The 20,169-nt window shown below is 34.7% G+C and overlaps 1 protein-coding gene across 1 annotated transcript in view; it reads left to right on the top strand.

Annotated features, from left to right (window-relative positions):
* NIPBL (Nipped-B homolog (Drosophila)) overlaps positions 1–20,169 on the top strand; it is a 234,478-nt gene that overhangs the window by 111,295 nt on the left and 103,014 nt on the right. The window contains exons 9-10 of the mRNA XM_006876931.1: positions 1,012–1,638; positions 7,394–9,019. Of these exons, the coding sequence (XP_006876993.1) occupies positions 1,012–1,638; positions 7,394–9,019 (2,253 nt within the window). The remainder of the gene's footprint in view (positions 1–1,011; positions 1,639–7,393; positions 9,020–20,169) is intronic.

Here is a 20,169-nt window from a genome sequence, read left to right on the forward strand (position 1 = left end):
ACAGGGTTTCTGAGGAGCAGCTGGTGGGTTTGAACTGCTGACCTTTTGATTTGCCGTCCACTGCTGATCCTGCAGCGCCACACCAGGAGGATTATTTAAATTGTAATTTCAGATGTGTGTAGATGTAACTTTTTTTCTGTAAAGCATTTTCATCCTTGACTGATTTTTATCATTTCCTATGGATTTTAAAACTTTTCGTAAATAGTCCCAATAAATAAATGTATTTTTATATATTACTCAGGTACAATTATACTTTTACTTATGAGGCATGTCAACTTTTTTTTCTCACTTAACAGCTTATTAGGATAACTTATCCCTTTGATGAGCTTACTTTAACACTGTCGTCAGTGGTTCAAGCTCACCAGCCGCTCCTTGGAGAACCTATACAGGGCCACTATGGGTTGGAATCAGCTCGACGGCCCTTAACAGCAGCCTATCACATAGCAATAGTTAATTTCAAGAAATCTGGGTTCAGGATATTTTATTAAGCCTTTCATCAACCCAGAGATCCTGAAGTGAATAGGGACTTTATTAATTGTAGCTTTTCCTACTTTGTTTTTCTTTCATATTCAGTAATATTCACATGAGTGTAATATGTAATACATTTTCTTATTAAGTCGTTAGGATGTATCAGTGTTCTAATTTGATGTAGGTAATAACCAGTGAAAGAATAAAGAAAGATGAGCATGCCTAAAATATTTGTGTTGCAGCTTCTTTTAGAAATAGTTAACTCTAAAATATAAATACTTTTTAGGTACAAAAACAGAAATAACAGTAATCTGGAAGATAGAATACTCATACTGGAGTTGTAAACCATCAACAAGCTAAAAGACTGTGGAGAACAAACAAGTCTCTTGAATTCCTGTTCATCTTTTATAAATAAGAAACTTGGAATAGATAATTTTTAATTATTCATTTTAGCATTACTATGTGGTCACGTAATGTTTCTATCACATTGTAAAAGAAATTTGAAACCAGCACAACTGTTAATTCCTTTACTTGTTTTTCTAGGATCAAGACCACCTTTAATCCCACAATCTCAGCCTCTACCATGTTCATCACCTCGAGATGTTCCACCAGACATACTGCTAGATTCTCCAGAAAGAAAACAAAAGAAGCAAAAGAAAATGAAATTAGGCAAGGATGAAAAAGAACAGAGTGAGAAAGCTGCAATGTATGATATCATTAGTTCTCCATCCAAGGATTCCACTAAACTTACATTAAGACTTTCTCGTGTAAGGTCTTCAGACATGGACCAGCAAGAGGATATGCTTTCTGGTATGGAAAATAGCAATGTTTCAGAAAATGATATTCCTTTTAATGTGCAGTACCCAGGACAGACTTCAAAAACACCCATTACTCCACAGGATGTAAACCGCCCACTAAATGCTGCTCAGTGTTTGTCGCAGCAAGAACAAACAGCATTCCTTCCAGCAAATCAAGTGCCTGTTTTACAACAGAACACTTCAGTTGCTACAAAACAACCCCAGACTTCTGTGGTACAGAATCAGCAACAGGTATCACAGCAAGGACCTATATATGATGAAGTGGAATTGGATGCATTGGCTGAAATTGAGCGGATAGAGAGAGAATCAGCTATTGAGAGGGAGCGTTTTTCAAAAGAAGTTCAAGATAAAGGTAAAATAATCTCACTGTTACTTCCTCATCCTATGGGCAAATATATAATTATAGTGGAATTATTCTTTTCTCATATACTTGTAATTGTTTATGTCTCACCTAGTTTTATTTCTAATGCCTACACTTCAGAAGTTAAATTCTTGTAAATTCTATATTTTGTTTGAAGCAATTGCATATTTGAGATTTGGTAGTTCTCTACCCCACGTCTACTGCCTAGTTCTATGTGATCTTATTTATTCATGCTTTTCTGTTGTAGTGAGCATTAGCATTTCTGTATTACCCTCATTTTTCATAAATTATATTCACATAATTGTGCGTTTTCAACTTTTTTCCTACCAAGCCTAAGTTAACCACTACAGGATGATTTTAAAGTGGTATATTTAAGCAAAGTTTGTGTGTATGCTTACTATATGATTATATTTTCACTTGGTTTTTAAGTATGCTGTCTTTATAATATGATTTTCAAAGAAAAAAAAAGTTACAGGAAGAGTTTTAAGTTAACATTAATTAACAAACCTTTCAAATTTAGGCAGCTTCTTTTGATGTGATTATAATTATCTAAATCTTGAAAGTTTAAAGAGAGACTGATGAATCAATGATTGAAATTAGCCATATAGATCACTGATTTAGTGTCTTACAAAAGCATGCACACAATTTGGTCATTCAAACCAAAGGCACACTTTATGATTGAATACTCTAGGTTGATTTACAATTTTCTTTTTTTTTTTTTTTCTTGGTAATTATAAAACAAAACTTACTGCTGTTGGGGTAGAATTCTGTTTTTATATATGATCTTTTTTATGTGACAGGATCATCACCAGGTAATTTGCAGTTCTGTGTTAACAAATATACACAAAATACATGTATATATATGTATATGTAGATAGATAGATAGATATAGTTCTTTTTAACATTATTCAAACAAAAAGAGAGATGCTATATAGTCATCGTCTTATAATATTTGCAAAATGCATCATAGTGGGAATAAAGAGATTGCTACAAGTCTTCATTTTCTAGGGTACTGTAATCTTAAACAATAATAAATCATTGATTTTAAGGATAAAATAAACCATTGCTCTTTTTTTCTTTGGTTTGCAATGTGAGGAACAGGAAATAAATAGCTAAATGGTACCAAAGTGTATTTACGCTCTTCTTTTAAAAGTATATTCATGGCACATGAAAAATATTATTCAACTTCTCTTAATTGTATTAGTCTACCCAAAATTCTTGAATCCTATGTTAGGCAGTTTTGCAGAAATATATAAAATAGTGATTCCTTGACCTAAAAATACCAGTTGACTTAATTGAATTTTTGCATGATGTTTCCATCTGTGTTATGGAAAATTGTTTTCTTTTTAAAAAGAATATAATTTTTTTAAAATGATATTTTAGTTGTGGATAAAAACAAGAACAAAAGAAATAGTTTTTATTCTTGTTTTGCTGAATTCTTAACTGTACATATTTGTTGAAACTAAAATTATTTTTCCTTTATATATAATTATTTTTAAATGATTCAAAATTAGATTTAATTGCATATAAGCAAGCATATTTCAGACTATTAACTTTTTTTTTGGAGAATGAAACAGAATCAGCAAACACAACTTAACTCTTCTTGCCCAAAGTTGTAGTATATGCTTTACTTTGAGTTATCTAGTTTTCTAGAATCTGAATATGTCGCTATGACAAGGATAATTTAAAACTTGAGTGAACGGAGTTGTCTTTGAAATTTGTTGAAAATACAGTTATCTAGCTTTATAAGGATGAAAGTAGGAATAAAATGTTCATTAAAGCTAGTTGATGTTAGTTGGGTTTAAATTATCCCCTATGTGTGTTTTCCTAGATTGTGCTAATTTTACTGAGCTCCCTTACTTTATTGTCATTTCTAACTTGTTTCCTCAAATCCATGTTCTTATTTTGTGGATGTATTTGCAAATCTTTGGAAATTAGAGGCCACCTAACGCCTTTGATTTGAATCTTGTTACTCTGCACTGAGTTTCTGTGTTGTGTGATAAGATGGCACGTTTTTATGTGAGCAGTTACCGGGACATTTTGGAAAGATTAACAGTCTGTTTGTTGCTCCAAGGTTATAGGTAAGGTTAAAATAAAAGTGGACTTCTCAGGAAGTAGTGGTTTTGTGTCAGCCCTTGAGAGATGAAATTTCTTCCTTGAAATGATTGTCACTAGTTTCTTCTTTTCTTTTATTTCTTAACTTTATAGGATTAAATTGTAAATTGGACAGCTAATGTATTTTAAGATTTGGCATGAAAATTTTTCTATAACTATTGTTAAGGCACAGACAAGATTGTTGGTTTTGCGTAAAGCTTTATTCTATTGTCTGAGCATTTTCTCTGTGTAAATACAGAGTCTTAGTTGTTTAAGAGTAAGTTAGGTCCTTGGAAAGTGACTTCATAATTGCCAATATAGTTATTTGCTCTCAGAACAGTATTTCTTTCAGTAGATTAGAGATTTGTTTTTTTTAACTTGACCGTTTAAACAAGATAAGAAAATTCAACAAACATGTTATTTGATTATTGTAGAATTTGCAAAAAAAAAAAAAAGGGATAAAACAGTCTTAAAGAATATTTTACCTAGGCTGGCGTAAAATCTAATGTACTCTTTTAGACTTACAGATGATACTTTTTGGCTGCTAGATATTTATATCTCTTTGGCTTGTCCTTTTTTCTCTGGAGAGTTCTGTGTATACACAGATAAGGTAATAACTTTGTAGCATAATAATTTACAATATTCCAAAAGGACCTTTTCCTTAATCTTTTTGTTCACATGTTTATCATCAACCATTATAAAACTTAATTTTATAAGAATTTCTGTCTTTGCTTTGGGATGACATATTTCCTTCATATACCAAGACTTCCTGCTTTCTTAAGTCATAGACGGAGGGAGTTCCTTTTGTTTATCTTTTCCCAAGATCCACTTTCTATGTTAGCAAGTATAAGGAATGACTTAGATTTACTAATATATTAATGTAATATTCTTAACTATAACTATAAAAGTAAGTTATTACATACTGTTATTTAGAATAACAGACTGATATTTTGGACAGGAATCAGATATTTGGCCACTTAGGCTACACTGTGACTTTAGGGGCTTGGATGTTTTCATTTTTCATAATTGACTACTCTTGTGTACTAATTATTGTGCCTTTTGCTTTGTAGTAAGTGTTTTTAGTTAACACTTTGTAGATTTAAGTAAGTGATATAAAATAATTGACTTCACCTCTTATTTTCAAAATAATCAGCATCTGAGTGACAAATGTTGTTGGTCTTGAGATTATGGTATTCTTTTGTATGCATTTTCTTCAGGAATATATCCCTTCTGATAGCTAATTTTGTGGCTCTCAATGCTGAAGAAGGCTTAAAGATAATCAGTGTCCCAAATATTGAAATTATTCTACATAGAAATGGCTCTCCATCATTAGGTGAAGTTTTATTATGATGTAATGAAGACTGATAACAAAACTGGATAGACAAAAGTGACCTGTACAGATTCAGAGCCACTTTACTCGAGTTAAGATCATGGTGGAACTGAATCAGACCAAGTAAGTCTGAACGTGCTCTTAACATATCCAAGAATTTCTGCAGCAATGATGGAATTTGTCCAGGTTTTACAGAAAAATTTTTCAGTAGTTGAAAAATTGAAACTTTGTTTTTACCAATATTGATATATAGTAGGAAAAATTGTGAGTTCTTTCCCAATTTAAATGTGTTCTTATATGTGCTTTCTTAAATTTCTTTAGTATAAAAAGATAGCATCCGTAGTTAAGATAACTAAATTTTGCCTGATAAATTTTTTTTTGAAATTAAATTATTTACTGAATTTCCATTTTGATGATGAAAGGTAAATTGAAATTAGATTAATGATCTACAAACCCAAATATATTGTAATTTTTTAGAAATCAGACTTAAAAGGTATTTTAACATTTCTGAACCATTGCTTGTATTTATAGAAGAATGAGCACAGTTTTCTTAAGAGACCCATGCCATTATGTTTCCTAAATATGTTGCATGTACCATTTTCATGCCTTTCACAAAAACCTATTTCATTGGAATTATTGAAATCTTTTGCTGTTTGAACTTCTTGATTCTTGTCATACAGATGATGGTGAGCATGCTGTTTATGATTACTCTGGTGTGCCATCTGACAAGATGTTTTGAATGTAGAGATTATTTTGTATGGTGGTAAATCAGTAAAAAAGAGGATTCGATAAACATACATTAGTATTTATTATTCTCATGGTATTTTTCATAAGCCTTGATGCAGAAAGCTTCATATAAGTTTTTATCAGCCTAGTTTTAACTGGTAGAAATGATACGATTTGAGTATAATAACGTATTACTACCACCACTGTTATTATTACTATTACATTTTTTTGCAACTGGAGCATGTTTAATGATTAATTTAATGTCTAGGTAACTGAAGAAGCAGAGTGATTTAGTTCTATGAAAAATAACTAGTAAAAACTGTTGTAAATTTTAATAACATTTAATTTGCTTTTTAATCTAGAATGAACTACTCCCCTTGAGAACAAAACAATATCACCTTGTCGTATAAGAGAAGAAGCATTGTCATTAAACACGAAAAAATCTAGTTCCCAAACAATAGGAGTTCTTTTTAGGAATTTTCATTTTTCTAACCTTGTGATATTATTTTACTTAAATGATACTATATCATGTAACTGAATATTATCAAGTCTGTTCAAATGTTTTAAAGTATCTTGGGAAACAGTGAAGTCATTCAGCATGTAAATAAAAGCAAACAAAGTCTTGACATTCTAGGATGTAACTATTCCCGAGAACTGAAGATTCAGTTTATAGAAAATTATTTAGCAGTCTCTTTAATCAGAAGTCGAATTACGCACAGAAAAACATAAGCTTTTAAAAAATATCTTAACATTCTATTGTGGACGTGTTTGTGTGTGTGTGTGTGTGTGTGTGTGTGTTTAAATTACAATAATGCTATAAATTATTTCTTGAACAGAAGCATTTTACTTCAGTGGAAATTGCCACAATATTTGTCTAAAAAGTCTTCTGTGTCTTTCACGTACATATGACTTAGATTGCTTCCTTATTTTAAATTGTATCCAACATTCTGTGTTAGCTTTTAAACTCTATTTATGCTGTCAGTATCCTGAAGGTTTTGAGTGCTGACTCAAAGGTTAATGACAATTTTTAGTTTGTTTAGTTTTAAATATTGTCCCCCTACGGTCTTCATGTACCTTTTTTTCAGGGGCATGATTTCTGTTTTCTTTCTAGTTTTCATTTTTTCTTACCTATCTTACATGTAGTAAAAGCCTATGCCTCCTGTTCAGTATGTTGGCAGATTTGGGACTCTTTGAAGTTTTGAGTCTATAATTATGATTAGCTTAAAGGAAAATTCAAGATTTATAACAGGTTGCTTTATCCTTATATAGAGATTCTGGTTTGTCACTAATACATATAAACATATGTTTGTATTTCCTATATTTTACCTTGTGTTAATTTTCTAACAAGTTTCTTGTCAAATTACCTTTACTATAGCCAGTAATATTTGTTGAACTCTAGCAAGCATAAGTATGCCTTAAAACTCAAGTTTAAAGCTATGAAGTTGTTCGTGCCAGTTACGTTATATATGTGTAGTTTTTAAATTTGCATATACCTCATTTTTAAAACCAAGAACATTGTGACTTAAAGTTCATGTAGTTTTTAATGTGATAAGAATATATGTCTATTACTGATATTGAATATTTATCTTTTTTCAGATAAGCCTTTGAAAAAAAGAAAACAAGATTCTTACCCACAGGAGGCTGGGGGTGCTACAGGAGGTAATAGACCAGCTTCTCAGGAGACGGGTTCTACGGGAAATGGGTCAAGGCCAGCATTAATGGTTAGCATTGATCTTCATCAGGCAGGAAGAGTGGACTCTCAGGCTTCTCTAACTCAGGATTCGGACACCATAAAAAAGCCTGAAGAAGTCAAACAGTGTAATGATGCACCTGTTTCTATTCTTCAGGAAGATAGTATTGGAACTCTGAAATCAACACCAGAAAATCATCCTGACACGCCTAAAAAAAAGTCTGAATCTGAACTTTCAAAGACTGAAATAAAACAAAATGAAAGTAAATTGGCAGAATCTAAACCAAATGAAATCAAATTGGTAGAGACAAAATCAAGTGAAAATAAGTCAGAAACTAAAATTGAGACCCAAACAGAAGAACCTAAACAGAATGAGAGCAAAACGACTGAATCTAAACACAGTGAGAGCACCATAGCTGAGGCTAAACAGAATGAAAATAGACTGTCTGACCCCAAACCAAATGACAACAAACAAAATAATGGGAGGTCAGAAACAACAAAGTCAAGACCTGAAACCCCAAAGCAGAAGGGTGAAAGCCGGCCTGAAACTCCAAAGCAAAAGGGTGATGGGCGTCCTGAAACCCCAAAACAGAAGGGTGAAGGCCGGCCTGAAACTCCAAAGCAGAAAAGTGAAAGCCGGCCTGAAACTCCAAAGCAAAAGGGTGATGGGCGTCCTGAAACCCCAAAACATAGGCATGAAAATAGGAGGGATTCTGGAAAGTCATCAGCAGAGAAAAAAACTGAAGTGTCTAAGCATAAACAAGATGTTAAATCTGATTCACCTCGGTTAAAATCAGAACGTGCTGAAGCCTTAAAGCATAGACCTGATGGGCGAGCTGTTTCTGAGTCACTTCGACGTGACCATGATAGTAAACAAAAATCAGATGACAAGAGTGAATCCGAGCGGCATCGAGGGGATCAGTCTAGGATTCGGCGACCAGACACATTGAGATCCTCTAGTAGACATGAACATGGAATTAAATCTGATGGTTCAAAAACTGATAAACTAGAAAGAAAACACAGGCATGAATCAGGGGACTCAAGGGAAAGGCCATCTTCTGGAGAACAAAAATCAAGACCTGACAGTCCTCGTGTTAGACAAGCAGATTCTAATAAATCAAGACATGATAAACCTGGTTTTAAGTCACCAAACAGTAAAGATGACAAAAGGACAGAGAGTAATAAGAGTAAAGTAGACAGTAATAAAGCACACCCTGACAATAAAGCAGAATTTCCAAGTTATTTGTTGGGGGGCAGATCTGGTGCATTAAAAAATTTTGTCATTCCAAAAATCAAAAGGGATAAAGATGGCAATATTACTCAGGAGACAAAGAAAATGGAAACAAAAGGCGAACAGAAGGACAAAGTAGAAAAAATGGGATTAGTTGAAGATCTAAATAAAGGTGCTAAACCTGTAGTTGTCCTGCAAAAACTGTCTTTGGATGATGTTCAGAAACTTATTAAGGATAGAGAGGATAAATCAAGAAGTTCCCTTAAATCTATGAAGAATAAACCATCAAAGTCAAATAAAGGTAAGAATGTGTCTACTGATATACTGATTACTGTCTGTTTGAAATTTTGAGATTATTAAGGATACAAATAATGGAAATTTATAAAAATTTTTAAGTACTGCATGAAAATGCAACATCTGTGTAAAACAATAGTGAATTGTATATAGGAGTTTAGATTAAAAGTTATTTTTCTCCCACTCCTATTTGAACTACTTACGGTTGTCATGTTTTTTACTGCTATTTGGTTATACGGAAACAAGTTCCATTTTACTGTTTAGTTATTTCAGGTATTTCTGGAAACTGATTGTTAATCAAATGAAGGATACATTAGAATAAATGTATTTAATAGCTTTCTAAGAGATTATTTTGAGTGTAGAGCTATTCCATTCTACAGTGAGGTAACAAAAAATCTTGACTGAATTTCAATTTCCAACATTTCAGTAAAGCTATATGATATACAGGAATCAGTGTTATAAATTCTTTGAAGGATATTTTCTCCTCATAGTATTTTCTTAGTGTCCTGTTTCTGAGTTGATTATCAGTGAATAGTTTCAGTTTGTATAGTATATAAAGCTACATAAAAGATTATTTTGCTTTTGTTTCGTGGAAGAGGTGGTTAATTAAAGGTGTTAACATATAATTGTGTCCTTTCTGTGGAAAGGTAATAGAGAATGATATTTACATCTTAAGTTGCATTTAAATCATAGTTTGCTGTTTTGTTTTGTTTGTTAGGCAGTGGTTATTTTTATATGGTTGCCAAATTGAATTCTTTGGCTACATAAGTAAGATGATTTGGGGGTAAGAAGACTCATGTCCCATATGTTAAAATATAATGACAGTTAAAATTTGATATTCCTGTGTATGCTAGATATTTTTTGAATAAAGCTGTGTGGGAATATCTGTTTACCCATGTAAAATAGTTTGAGATATATAGTTTTGAAGGCAATAAAACAGAATGTTTATTTAAGTTTTTATTTTGTGAAAGTGTTATTTTAAGAACTTCAGTTATACTTCTTCATAATAAGCAAGTATGTAAAATTCTAGAACTGCACTATCCAATGCAGTAGCCTCTTGAACTTTTTTAAATTTAAGATTCATTTCCTTCATAGCCACATGTGGCTAACAGTCCTATATTGGACAATGTAGATAGAGAACATTTGAATCATCACAGAAAGCTCTATATAGCACTGCTGGTGCGTTCGAGGACAGCACAGCACAGTTAAAGTAGTTATTGTTTTGGTTTATTTTAATAAAATGCTGTTTTGCTTGTCTGTGAAAAAACTTTTGTAAACATAGTATTGCTATTAAAAATTCTTTTCAACTAGATGACTAACCTGTTTTCTTATCTAGAGTTTGTCAAACTGTCACTTTTTTCGCTATTTGGTTTTGTCTTTCAAAAATGAAAAATGATTTGAGTCACTCATTTTACTTAAATGAATCTTTTCAATATATAAATAAGAATTACTTATTTATGTAACTATAGAAGAATGGAAAGTGATGCCTCTTGTTCCCTTGTTCTGGACTGTCTCGCTCTTCCCTGCTCTGTCAGCCTTCCTCTCTAATCTCTGTTCTAACAAAATCTTTTATACAACTACTTAAATAATACCAAGAAATAAATAATTTTTTTATATTGGTAACTGCTCTGTTGTTTCCATGGGTCTTTTCTATGTCATTATATTATTTATGAATAACTTTTAGTGCTAATTTATGTTTCTTATTTGTAAGTGTACTTTTAACACAAATGTTAGCCCTGGTATGGCACTATAGGATAAGCACTGGACTGCTAACCACAAGGTTGGAAACCCACCAACCCCTCCTTGGAAACCCTACACAGAGTTGCTACACACGCAAATGTATTTGCAGTGGTTAAAGTGCTCAGCTACTAACTGAGAAGTTGGCGGTTCAAACCCATAAGCTGCTCTGCAGGAGAAAAATATGGCAATCGATTCCATAAAGGTTTAGCGCTTTGGAAACCCTATGGAGCTGTCTCGTCTGCCCTACAGGGACACTATGAGTTATAATCGACTTGATAGCAGTTCGTTTTTGAGTATAGGAGGGGACTACAAAAAGTAGTGATTACTAATCGGGCTGCGAACCTTAAGGTACAGTTTGAAACTACCAGCTGTTCGCTGGAGAAAAATGAGGCTTTCTGCTCCAGTAAAGATTTACAGCCTCAGAAACGCTGTACAGGGTCACTATGAGTCAGTTCCGACTCCACGGCACATAACCCCCACCACAAAAAGTATATGGAAAGTTTTCCATTATCTTTTCATTCCATTATTCCACAAACTTTTTTTTTGAGGATATTTGAGATGGTAATATGTTAGTATGAAAGTAAGGTGTCTGCCTATTAGAATGATATATGCATGATGTGTGTACATACACAAATTTATTAATATATCTGAGTGTATAATACGTAGAAAAAATTTTTTCATGTTAAAAAAGTATTATTTAGGGCTTCTTGTTGTTGTTAAGTGCCATTAAGTTGGTTCCAACTCACAGGGTTTCTGAGGAGTGACTGCAGTTCAAATTGACCTTGCGGTTCCGTGCTTATAACAGCATCATGCCACTTAAGCATTCTATGTTGATATCTTTTGACTTTTATTTATAGCTTAGAATTCACATCTGTTATTATTATTTTAGTATAGTACCAATTTTGGTTTTATTTTAAGCCTCTGCAATCAGTCCTGGTGTGGTGCTGTAAGATAAGCACTAGACTGCAAGGTCAGCGGTTCAAACTCAACAGCCACTCCGTGGAAACCCTATACATGGTCGCTGTGGGTCAGAACTAACTTGACAGCACTTAGCAGCAACAGTATAAGTTAAGTAGTCATGGATTTTAATTTATTACAAGTATATAAAACAAGTTGTGGGTTACTGATACATCCTCTTATATCTAGCATAAGGAACTCTGGTAGGATAGTGGGTTAGAGTTTGATTGTTCACTATAAGGTTTAGTACTTTGAATCTACCAGCTGCTCTACAGGAGAAAGATGAGACTTTCTGCTCCAGTAAAGATGTACAGCCTTAGGAACCCAATGCAGAATCACTGAGTCAGAACCAACTGCACCATACGTACAGTGCCTGGTACACAAAAAGAACATATTAAATGCTTATGAAATGAATGGAGACTATTGCTATTGTGTTTAGAAAGAATTTTACATGCAGATTAAAACTATGTACTCATCTTTTGTGTTCCCACCAATATACCCTAGCTCAAGAGCTACAGAATTTTCTGCTTAATGTTCCATAAATTCTTCCCCTTTTCTCAGATTTTACTCAATAGTTGTTAAAAGATGAGTTCAGTATCAGTCCCATTCTCATCCTGCTTCTGTCAGCTTCCGATATTTTCTCCGTCACTTTGTTTTTTAATTTGTTGGAAGATGGGAGGTGGGGTGGAGAGAAGCACGGGAGAGAAACCTTTGTGAAACCTTTAAAATTTGAAAAATACTTTCTGTTGAAATATAGTTCAGTAAATCTTGATTGTTAGCATATTTTTACTCCAAATGCTATATATACCCTAATGTGCAATCTGTTTCCAAATTAAAATAATAAACTATGAGATCCTTTAGACTCGCACGATCATCAGTTTGACATACTTTATGTGCTGTTAATAGTTTAATATCAGGAATTACAAACAATAGTTTGATTTTCTTTTTGTACAATACCACAGAGTGTCTGAACATATCAAAGCTTTACATCTAAAGAAGCAGTTCTTCCTTCTCCCACTCCCCTCCTCCCAAATAATGTTTCATTTTTCACTTATGCTTGCTAAATAAGTGGCTGAAAGTGATCTTTGGGATATCATTTGATTTATTGATGCCTGAAGGGTCAGTTTTTCACTTCAGTTATCTGCTGATCACTAAGCTGGTTGCTTTTTGTGTAGCATTTCGTTGCTATTGAGTCAGTACTGACTCATCGCGACCCTACGCACAACAGGATGAAACACTGCCCAGTCCTGGGCTATGTTCACAATTGTTGCTACACTTGAGCCCATTGATGCTGCCACTTTGCCAGTCCATCTCGCTGGGGGTCTTCGACGTTTTCTCTGACCCTCCACCTTACCAAACATGGTATTCCTCTCCAGTGACTGGTCCCTCCTGACAATATGTTCGAAGTATGAGAGACGAAGTCTGGCCATTCTGGCCTCCAAGGAGCACTCTGGTGAACAGTCTAAGTGGGTTATAAATAGGACCTTCATCTTCTGTAAGTTTGGGAGAAAGTACTGTTTCTGAGTGAGTCTGTGTCATATGACATTATGACTAGGATTCCTGGTGTGGCACTGTAAGATAAGTACTGGACTATGACGTCGGTTTGAACTACAAGGTGTAGTTCAAACTCACCAGCTGCTCATCAGACACCCTATGCAGGGTCCCTGTGAGTCGGAACCGACTTCCCATGAATTCTTAAAGTAAGGACTTTTCAGTATATTTTCTTCAAAGTATATTATGCCTCTAATATTGGTGGTATTAGTGTTGGTTATGTGCTCTGGAGTCAGTTCTGACTCATAGCAACCCTGTATAGGGTTTCTGAGACTGTAAATCTTCACAGGAGCAGAAAGCCTCATCTTTCTCCCACAGAACCAGTGGTAGTTTCGAACTGCTGACTGAGATTAGCAGCCCGACTTGTTACCACTATGTAATACTTACACGATTCTACCCTAGAAAATGTTTGCTCATTTGAATAGTTTAATGAAACCCATTCCAAAACAGCTCAAATCTCCAGTTTCTATACTTTAGAGTCGCTGGTATCCTTAGGAAATATTTTGAGAATAATAATTTAGAGCTTGGGATAATAAGGACCTAGGTATTGCTTAACTGTAGAGCAATATTTTGAAAATGTATAATTGTGATCTCACTTAAAGGAGTTTGTCTAAAATATGCTTTAAAATACTTGATATTAATATTGATTTTAAAGAGACTTGTATGTAGAAATTTTTTAATAAAAATTAAATTTATTAGTATTTGTTAGACATCTTCTCTCTATTACTTAGCTTCTATAGGGTCGGCAATTAGAATCCACTAAGCTACTCCATGGGAGAAAGAGGAAGCTTTCTGCTCCCATAAAGACTTATAGTCTCAGAAACCCTACATAATGTCACTATGACTCAGAATACTCAATGGCAGTTGGTTTTTATGCAGTTAGGAGAAGCAAACGGGTTGTTGTTATTATGGTAAAAGATTAAAATCTATCCAATTTTTAAGAAATATAAGTCTCTCCACTTTTTATTGAGTTTATGTAATGAAGAAAGTAATTTCTGAAAATGCTTTCACATACATGTACACAATATATTCAGTCTATTTTTGAAGATTCTGCTGTCATCATGTCACATTTTTTAAGTATACATATCAAATCAACATTTGATAATTTGATCCCTTCTTGTTTCTGTGTTCTATAGTAAATTAACACTTGTAAAACTGCCTAGAAAACATTTTTTAAATAGTTCATCCTCATAGTAATTTGATAACTGCATATTGATTAAATCTTCCCAGTGCAAAAATTATCAAAGCTGCAAACAGTGCTTAGAACTAGACAAGATTTTTCGTAAACTTTTCTTCCTGTTTCATTTGTAATAGTATTATTTCAATTATACAAACTAACTCTTTGTTATTTTATCAAAATGAACCACTTTTCAGTGGCCTGAATTGTAAGCCATATAGCTAGAGATTGACGGTACTTTGTGCCATTTTAATAAAATATAATATGGTATTTCTCAGAAGTCAGCAAGCTTTTTCTTTAAAGGTCCAGATAGTATATGTTTTAGGCTTTGAAGATCTCAACTCTTAACAGTGTAATGTGAAAGCAGCCTTAAAATGACATGTATTAGATGAATTTACCAGACTGTGTTCCAATAAACCTTTATATAAAGAAAGTTTGCTGTTGCTGTTAAGTCCTTTAGAGTTGGCTCCAATGTATAGCAAGTTGCATGCAGTTTCCAAAGAGCAGCTGATGAGCTTGAACGGCCAACCTTGCAGTTCAAAACGACTTTGCAGTCCAGCTAGCTCATTAACTTTCAATGCCACTCCATGACTCCCTACAGAAAGATGGTGGACAAAATTTGATTCCATAGGCTAATAAACCTTGCTATAAATGATAAAGTTAAAACTTTATATTGATAACCACAATGGAAATAATTAGACAGTTCACTTGTTATGAAGAATATAACCAATGTTACTGAACAATTTGTGTAAAAAATTTTGAATAAAAACCTAAACACCAAAAACAATGAGATGCTAGGGGTTTTTGATTTTGATTTTTGTTTTTAAAACAAGTGAATGTGAGCAGATTGTTTATTCTGTGGCAGATGAGACCTAAAATTTACATCTCTCACTGCCATTTGATTATGTATGTTGCTGTTCAGTACTGTCTAGTCAGTTCCTACTCATAGCAATGTTGATAGGATTTTCAGGGAGCAGCTGGTGATTGAACTGCCAACCTAGCAGTTTGGTGCTTTTCCTACAGCACCATACCAGGACTACTTGATAATTCTAAATAGAGTTTTAATGTATTTTTCTGGTTCTTATCTAATATCTGTAAATGTATGGCATTAGGTGTCCGTAGACAGCACAGGGATGTCATTTTGAAGACTCAGGGATGCCTGACATAAGTCATGGTATCTGCAATGGATTCATTTACATATGAAAGCTGGTCCATGAATAAGGAAGAAAGAAGAATCAGTATATTTGAATTACGGTGGTGGTGGAGAATATTGAAATTATCCTGGAGTCCTGGTGTGGTGCTGTGTCTTAATGCGATGGACTGCAAAGTTGGTTTGAACCTCAAAGTTGGTGGTTCAAACTCACTAGCCGTTCTTCAGAAACTCTGTACAGGGTCTCTACGAGTCAGAACCGACTCGACTGCACTTAACCACAACAACCAGAAGAACAAACAAATCTGTCTTGGAAGAAGTACAGCTAGATATTCCTGAGAAGCAAGAATGGCACAACTTTTATCTCTTATACTTTGGACATGTGGTCAGAAAAGACCATCTACTCTTAAGGATATTGTGCTTGGAAAAGAGGTGCATCGGCAAAAAAGAAGAAGCCCCCAAGCACATGAATTGACACAGTGGTAGCAACCAGTTGTGAGGATGATGCAGAACCGGACAGCATTTCATTCTGTTGTGCATAGAGTCACTGTGAGTTGGAACTGACATGAAGACACCTAACAACAACAAAAGACAGCTAATATTTGGTGTTTTGAATCCGCCCAGAGCTCTTCTACAGGACACACATGGGCTCACTTGAAGTCAGAATGGATTTGATGGCAAATAAAAAAGTGTATAATATAATATTTGTATACTATTAAATTTGTTGTTGTTAAGTACCATTGGATACTTTTCATAGCAACTCTATAGATTTAGATACTATTCATAGCAGCTCTATAGATTTCTGAGGAGCAGCTGGTGGTTTTGAACCGCCAACCTTGTAGTTCAAGCCAACATTATGGTATGCTGTTTTATCCTACAGCATCAAACTATTAATATTGTTGTTGAGTGCTGTTGAGTTGGTTTCAACCCATAGCGACCCTGTATGGGGTTTCTGAGGAGCAACTGGTAAGCTTGAACCAGCAACCTTGTGATTCAGATGACTTTGCAGTCCAGCACATTAACCCACAGTGCCATATTTATTTTCATGTAGCAAGTGTACGCAGACTTATTTAAGTGCCTTAAATATGTGTTATTTTTAAATCACAGTATTGTGAAATTGTTACTTTGTGGGCATGTTATTGCTATTTGGTGTCATCGAATCAATTCTGACTTATAGCTACCCAGAGTCCAACAAAATGAAATACTTACTGCCTGGTCCTGGGCTGTTCTCAGAACTGTTACGTTTGAGTCTATTGTTGTAGCCATCTTTTCATGGGGCTTCTTCTTTTGCTCTGACCATTTATCTGCTTTACCAAGTTTGGTCTTCTTCAGGGACTGGTCCTTCCTGATGGCATGTCCAAAGTACAGGAATTGAAATCTTGCCACTTGTCTATTATCAATATAAAATGACTAAGAAATGCTTTCAGAATTTGAAAGAATAGTCAATGATAATGTATTTTTGAGGAAAAGAGTACTAAGTAAGTGCATAAGAATAGGGAATTTAGGGAACTTAAATAATTGGACAGTGTTTAAAATATAATACGCAAGAGTTACAGTGAGACTTTTTGTTGTTGTTAAGTGCCATCAAGTTGGTTGTGACCCTTAATAGGGTTTCCAAGAAGCAGCTGGTGAGCTTGAACTGCCAACCTTATGATTCAAACCAACTTTGCAGTTCAGCGCATTAACCCACAGTGCCATGTCATTGCTCCAAACGTGACACTACAGTGGTTAGAATTAAACACAGGTAGTGTATACAGGGAGTCCTGGTGTGACGCTGTGGGTTAATGTGCCGTACTGCTGCTATGTGTATACAGGGAGTCCTGGTGTGGCACTGTGGGTTAGTGCGCCAGACTGCAAAGCCGTTTGAACTGCAGGGTCAGCGGTTCAAGCTCACTAGCTGCTCCTCGGAAACCCTGTCCAGGATTGCTATGGGTCAGAACTGACTCGACAGCACTTTAACAACAAGTGTATACAGACTGGGGTAGTAAGAAATTAGTTAGGAAAGATTTCTAACACTAAGCATTGTTAAAATACATATTTTAGAATATGTTTCTGAAATTCTCTACATATTCAACCTAACATTAAAGTAGTCAGATACATAGCTATAATACTTGATCCCTGTGATAAAAATACTTAATCCACAATCCTCATGAAATATCACTAGTTCCTTTACAAATAATAATGTACTTTTTCTTCTGTGTTCCTATGTGTATAAGTGGTTTTTGTTTTGTTTTTTGGAAAATTCATTTCCTCTTAAGTTGGTATTGTATTTACACTAGTTGCTTTTCACTTCTCTTACACTTAACTTTTACTTAAAGGCAGTATGATGCGTCTATTCTTTTGCATCGTTTTCATTCTTATTTTATCATCTCTGAACCAGTACTCTGGGCAATTATTCTTTAATGTGATCTGCTCTACATTATATTTCCCTTATTAGACATTTTGATGTTTAAATAGATAAATACGCATCTTTATAATTAAAGGTTTCTTGTTTTGTTGAGTAAGGTTCCTTAGGATAAATTTCCATCAGTGGTATAAGTGGATTAAAGTGTTTGTACAGCTTTCACTGTGTGTTATATTTTCTAGTCTGAGTGTACATGTTACACTATACTGCAAGCAGACCTGCAGAGCTCAGAAGCCAAGCCTGGATCATTTAATAAAAAGGTAGTCATGCATAGCAGTAACTCCAAAGGCATTGCTGTGTATTATTGTTAGTTGTTGTTAGGTGCCATCAAGTCTGCTCCGACTAAATAGTGACCCTATGCATAACAGGACAAAAACATTGCCAAGTCCTGCGCCATCCTCAAAACTGTTTTTGTGCCAGAGCCCATTGTTCCTGCCACTGTGCCAATCTATTTCATTGAGGTCTTCCTCTTTTTCTCTGACCTGCAACTTTACCAGGAATAATGTCCTTCTACAAGATTTGATCCCTCCTGATACTATTTCCGAAATATGAGAAACAAAGTTTTACCTTTCTGGCTTCTAAGGAGCATTCTGGCTGTGCTTCTTCCGACACAGATTTGCTTGTTCTTCTGGCCTGGCTGTCCATGGTACTTTGATTACTATTCTTCAGCACCATAGCAAAAATGCATCAATTCTACTATGGTCTTCCATATACTCATCGTTCAACCTTCACATACATATGAGGCTGTTGAAAATACCATAACTTGTAATAGGTGCACCTTAGTCATCAAACTGATGATTTTGCTCGTGAACACGTTAAAAACATCTTGTACAGCAGATATTTCTAATGCAAGACATCATTTGACTTCTTGACTGCTGCTTCCATGCAAAAGTAAGTCTTTTGACAAGTTCAGTCATTTCACCATTTATCATGATGTTATTTTTGGGCCCAGTAGTGAGGGGTTTTGTTTTCCTTAAATTGACGTGCAACCCATAATAAAGGCTGTGGTCTCTGATCTTCATCAGTATTTCAAGTCCTCTTTGCTTCTAGCAGTAAGGTGGTTTCATCTGCTTATTGCAGGTTGTTAATGAGTTTTCCTCCCATCCTAATACAACATTCTTTTTCATATAATCTAGTAAATATCTTTTGGTGTTCCCTGCTTTCAGACAAGATCCATCGGACATTAGCAATGATATCCCTAGTTCCATATCCTCTTCTGAATCATGCTTCAGTTGGCAGTTTCCTATTGATGTTCTGTTGCAACTGTTGTTGAATTATCTTCAGAAAAATTTTACTTTCACATGATACTATTGATATTGTTCAATGATTTCTGCATGCCATTGGGTCACCTTTTTGAAATGGGGACAAATATGGGTTTCTTCCATTTGGGTGGCCAGATAGCTGTTTTTCAAATTTCTTGAGTTTTGGTGTTGGAGGAGAACACATCTAGTGCTGTATCAGTTTGTTGAAAAATTTAAATTAGTATTCCATCAATTCCTGGAGTCTTGGTTTTCACCAGTGCTTTCAATACACCTTGGAATTCTTTCATGCCCATCATTTTTTATAATATACTATTTCTTGCAGTGATTGAACATTACCATCTCTTTTTGGTACAGTGACTGTGTGTAACCACTACACTACCAGAGCTCCTTGACTCCAGGGATGGTTGTTGTTAAGTGCCCTTGAGTCGAGTCTGACCCATAGCAGCCTTGTAGCAGGCTTCCAATAGGTACCTCCTAATGATCTATCCATAGTATGAGAGACTAAGGAGCTCTGGTAGAGTATTGGCTACGAATTGAGCTGCGAACCTCAGGGTCAGCAGTTCGAAACTACCAGCTGTTCCGCAGGAGAAAGATGAAGCTTTCTGCTCCCATAAAGATTTACAGCCTCGGAAACCCTGTACAGGGTCACTATGAGTCGGAACCAGCTCCGCAGCATATCACAACAACAACAAGTGTGAGAGACTGGCCATCTTGGTTTCTAAGAAGCATTCTTGCTGTACTTCTTCTAACACAGATCTGTTTTTCCTTTTGGCAATCCATGGTATGCAATATCAGTAGTATAACTTCCATCATCACAGCAGCACACAAGCCACCACCATACAACAAACTGACAGACTAGTGGTTTATTACTGTGTATGTTGTTGTTAGGTGCCAGTGAGTTGGTTCTAACTCATAG

This window comes from Chrysochloris asiatica, unplaced genomic scaffold (genome assembly GCF_000296735.1).
Source record: "Chrysochloris asiatica unplaced genomic scaffold, ChrAsi1.0 scaffold00430, whole genome shotgun sequence".
Taxonomy (NCBI): domain Eukaryota; kingdom Metazoa; phylum Chordata; class Mammalia; order Afrosoricida; family Chrysochloridae; genus Chrysochloris; species Chrysochloris asiatica.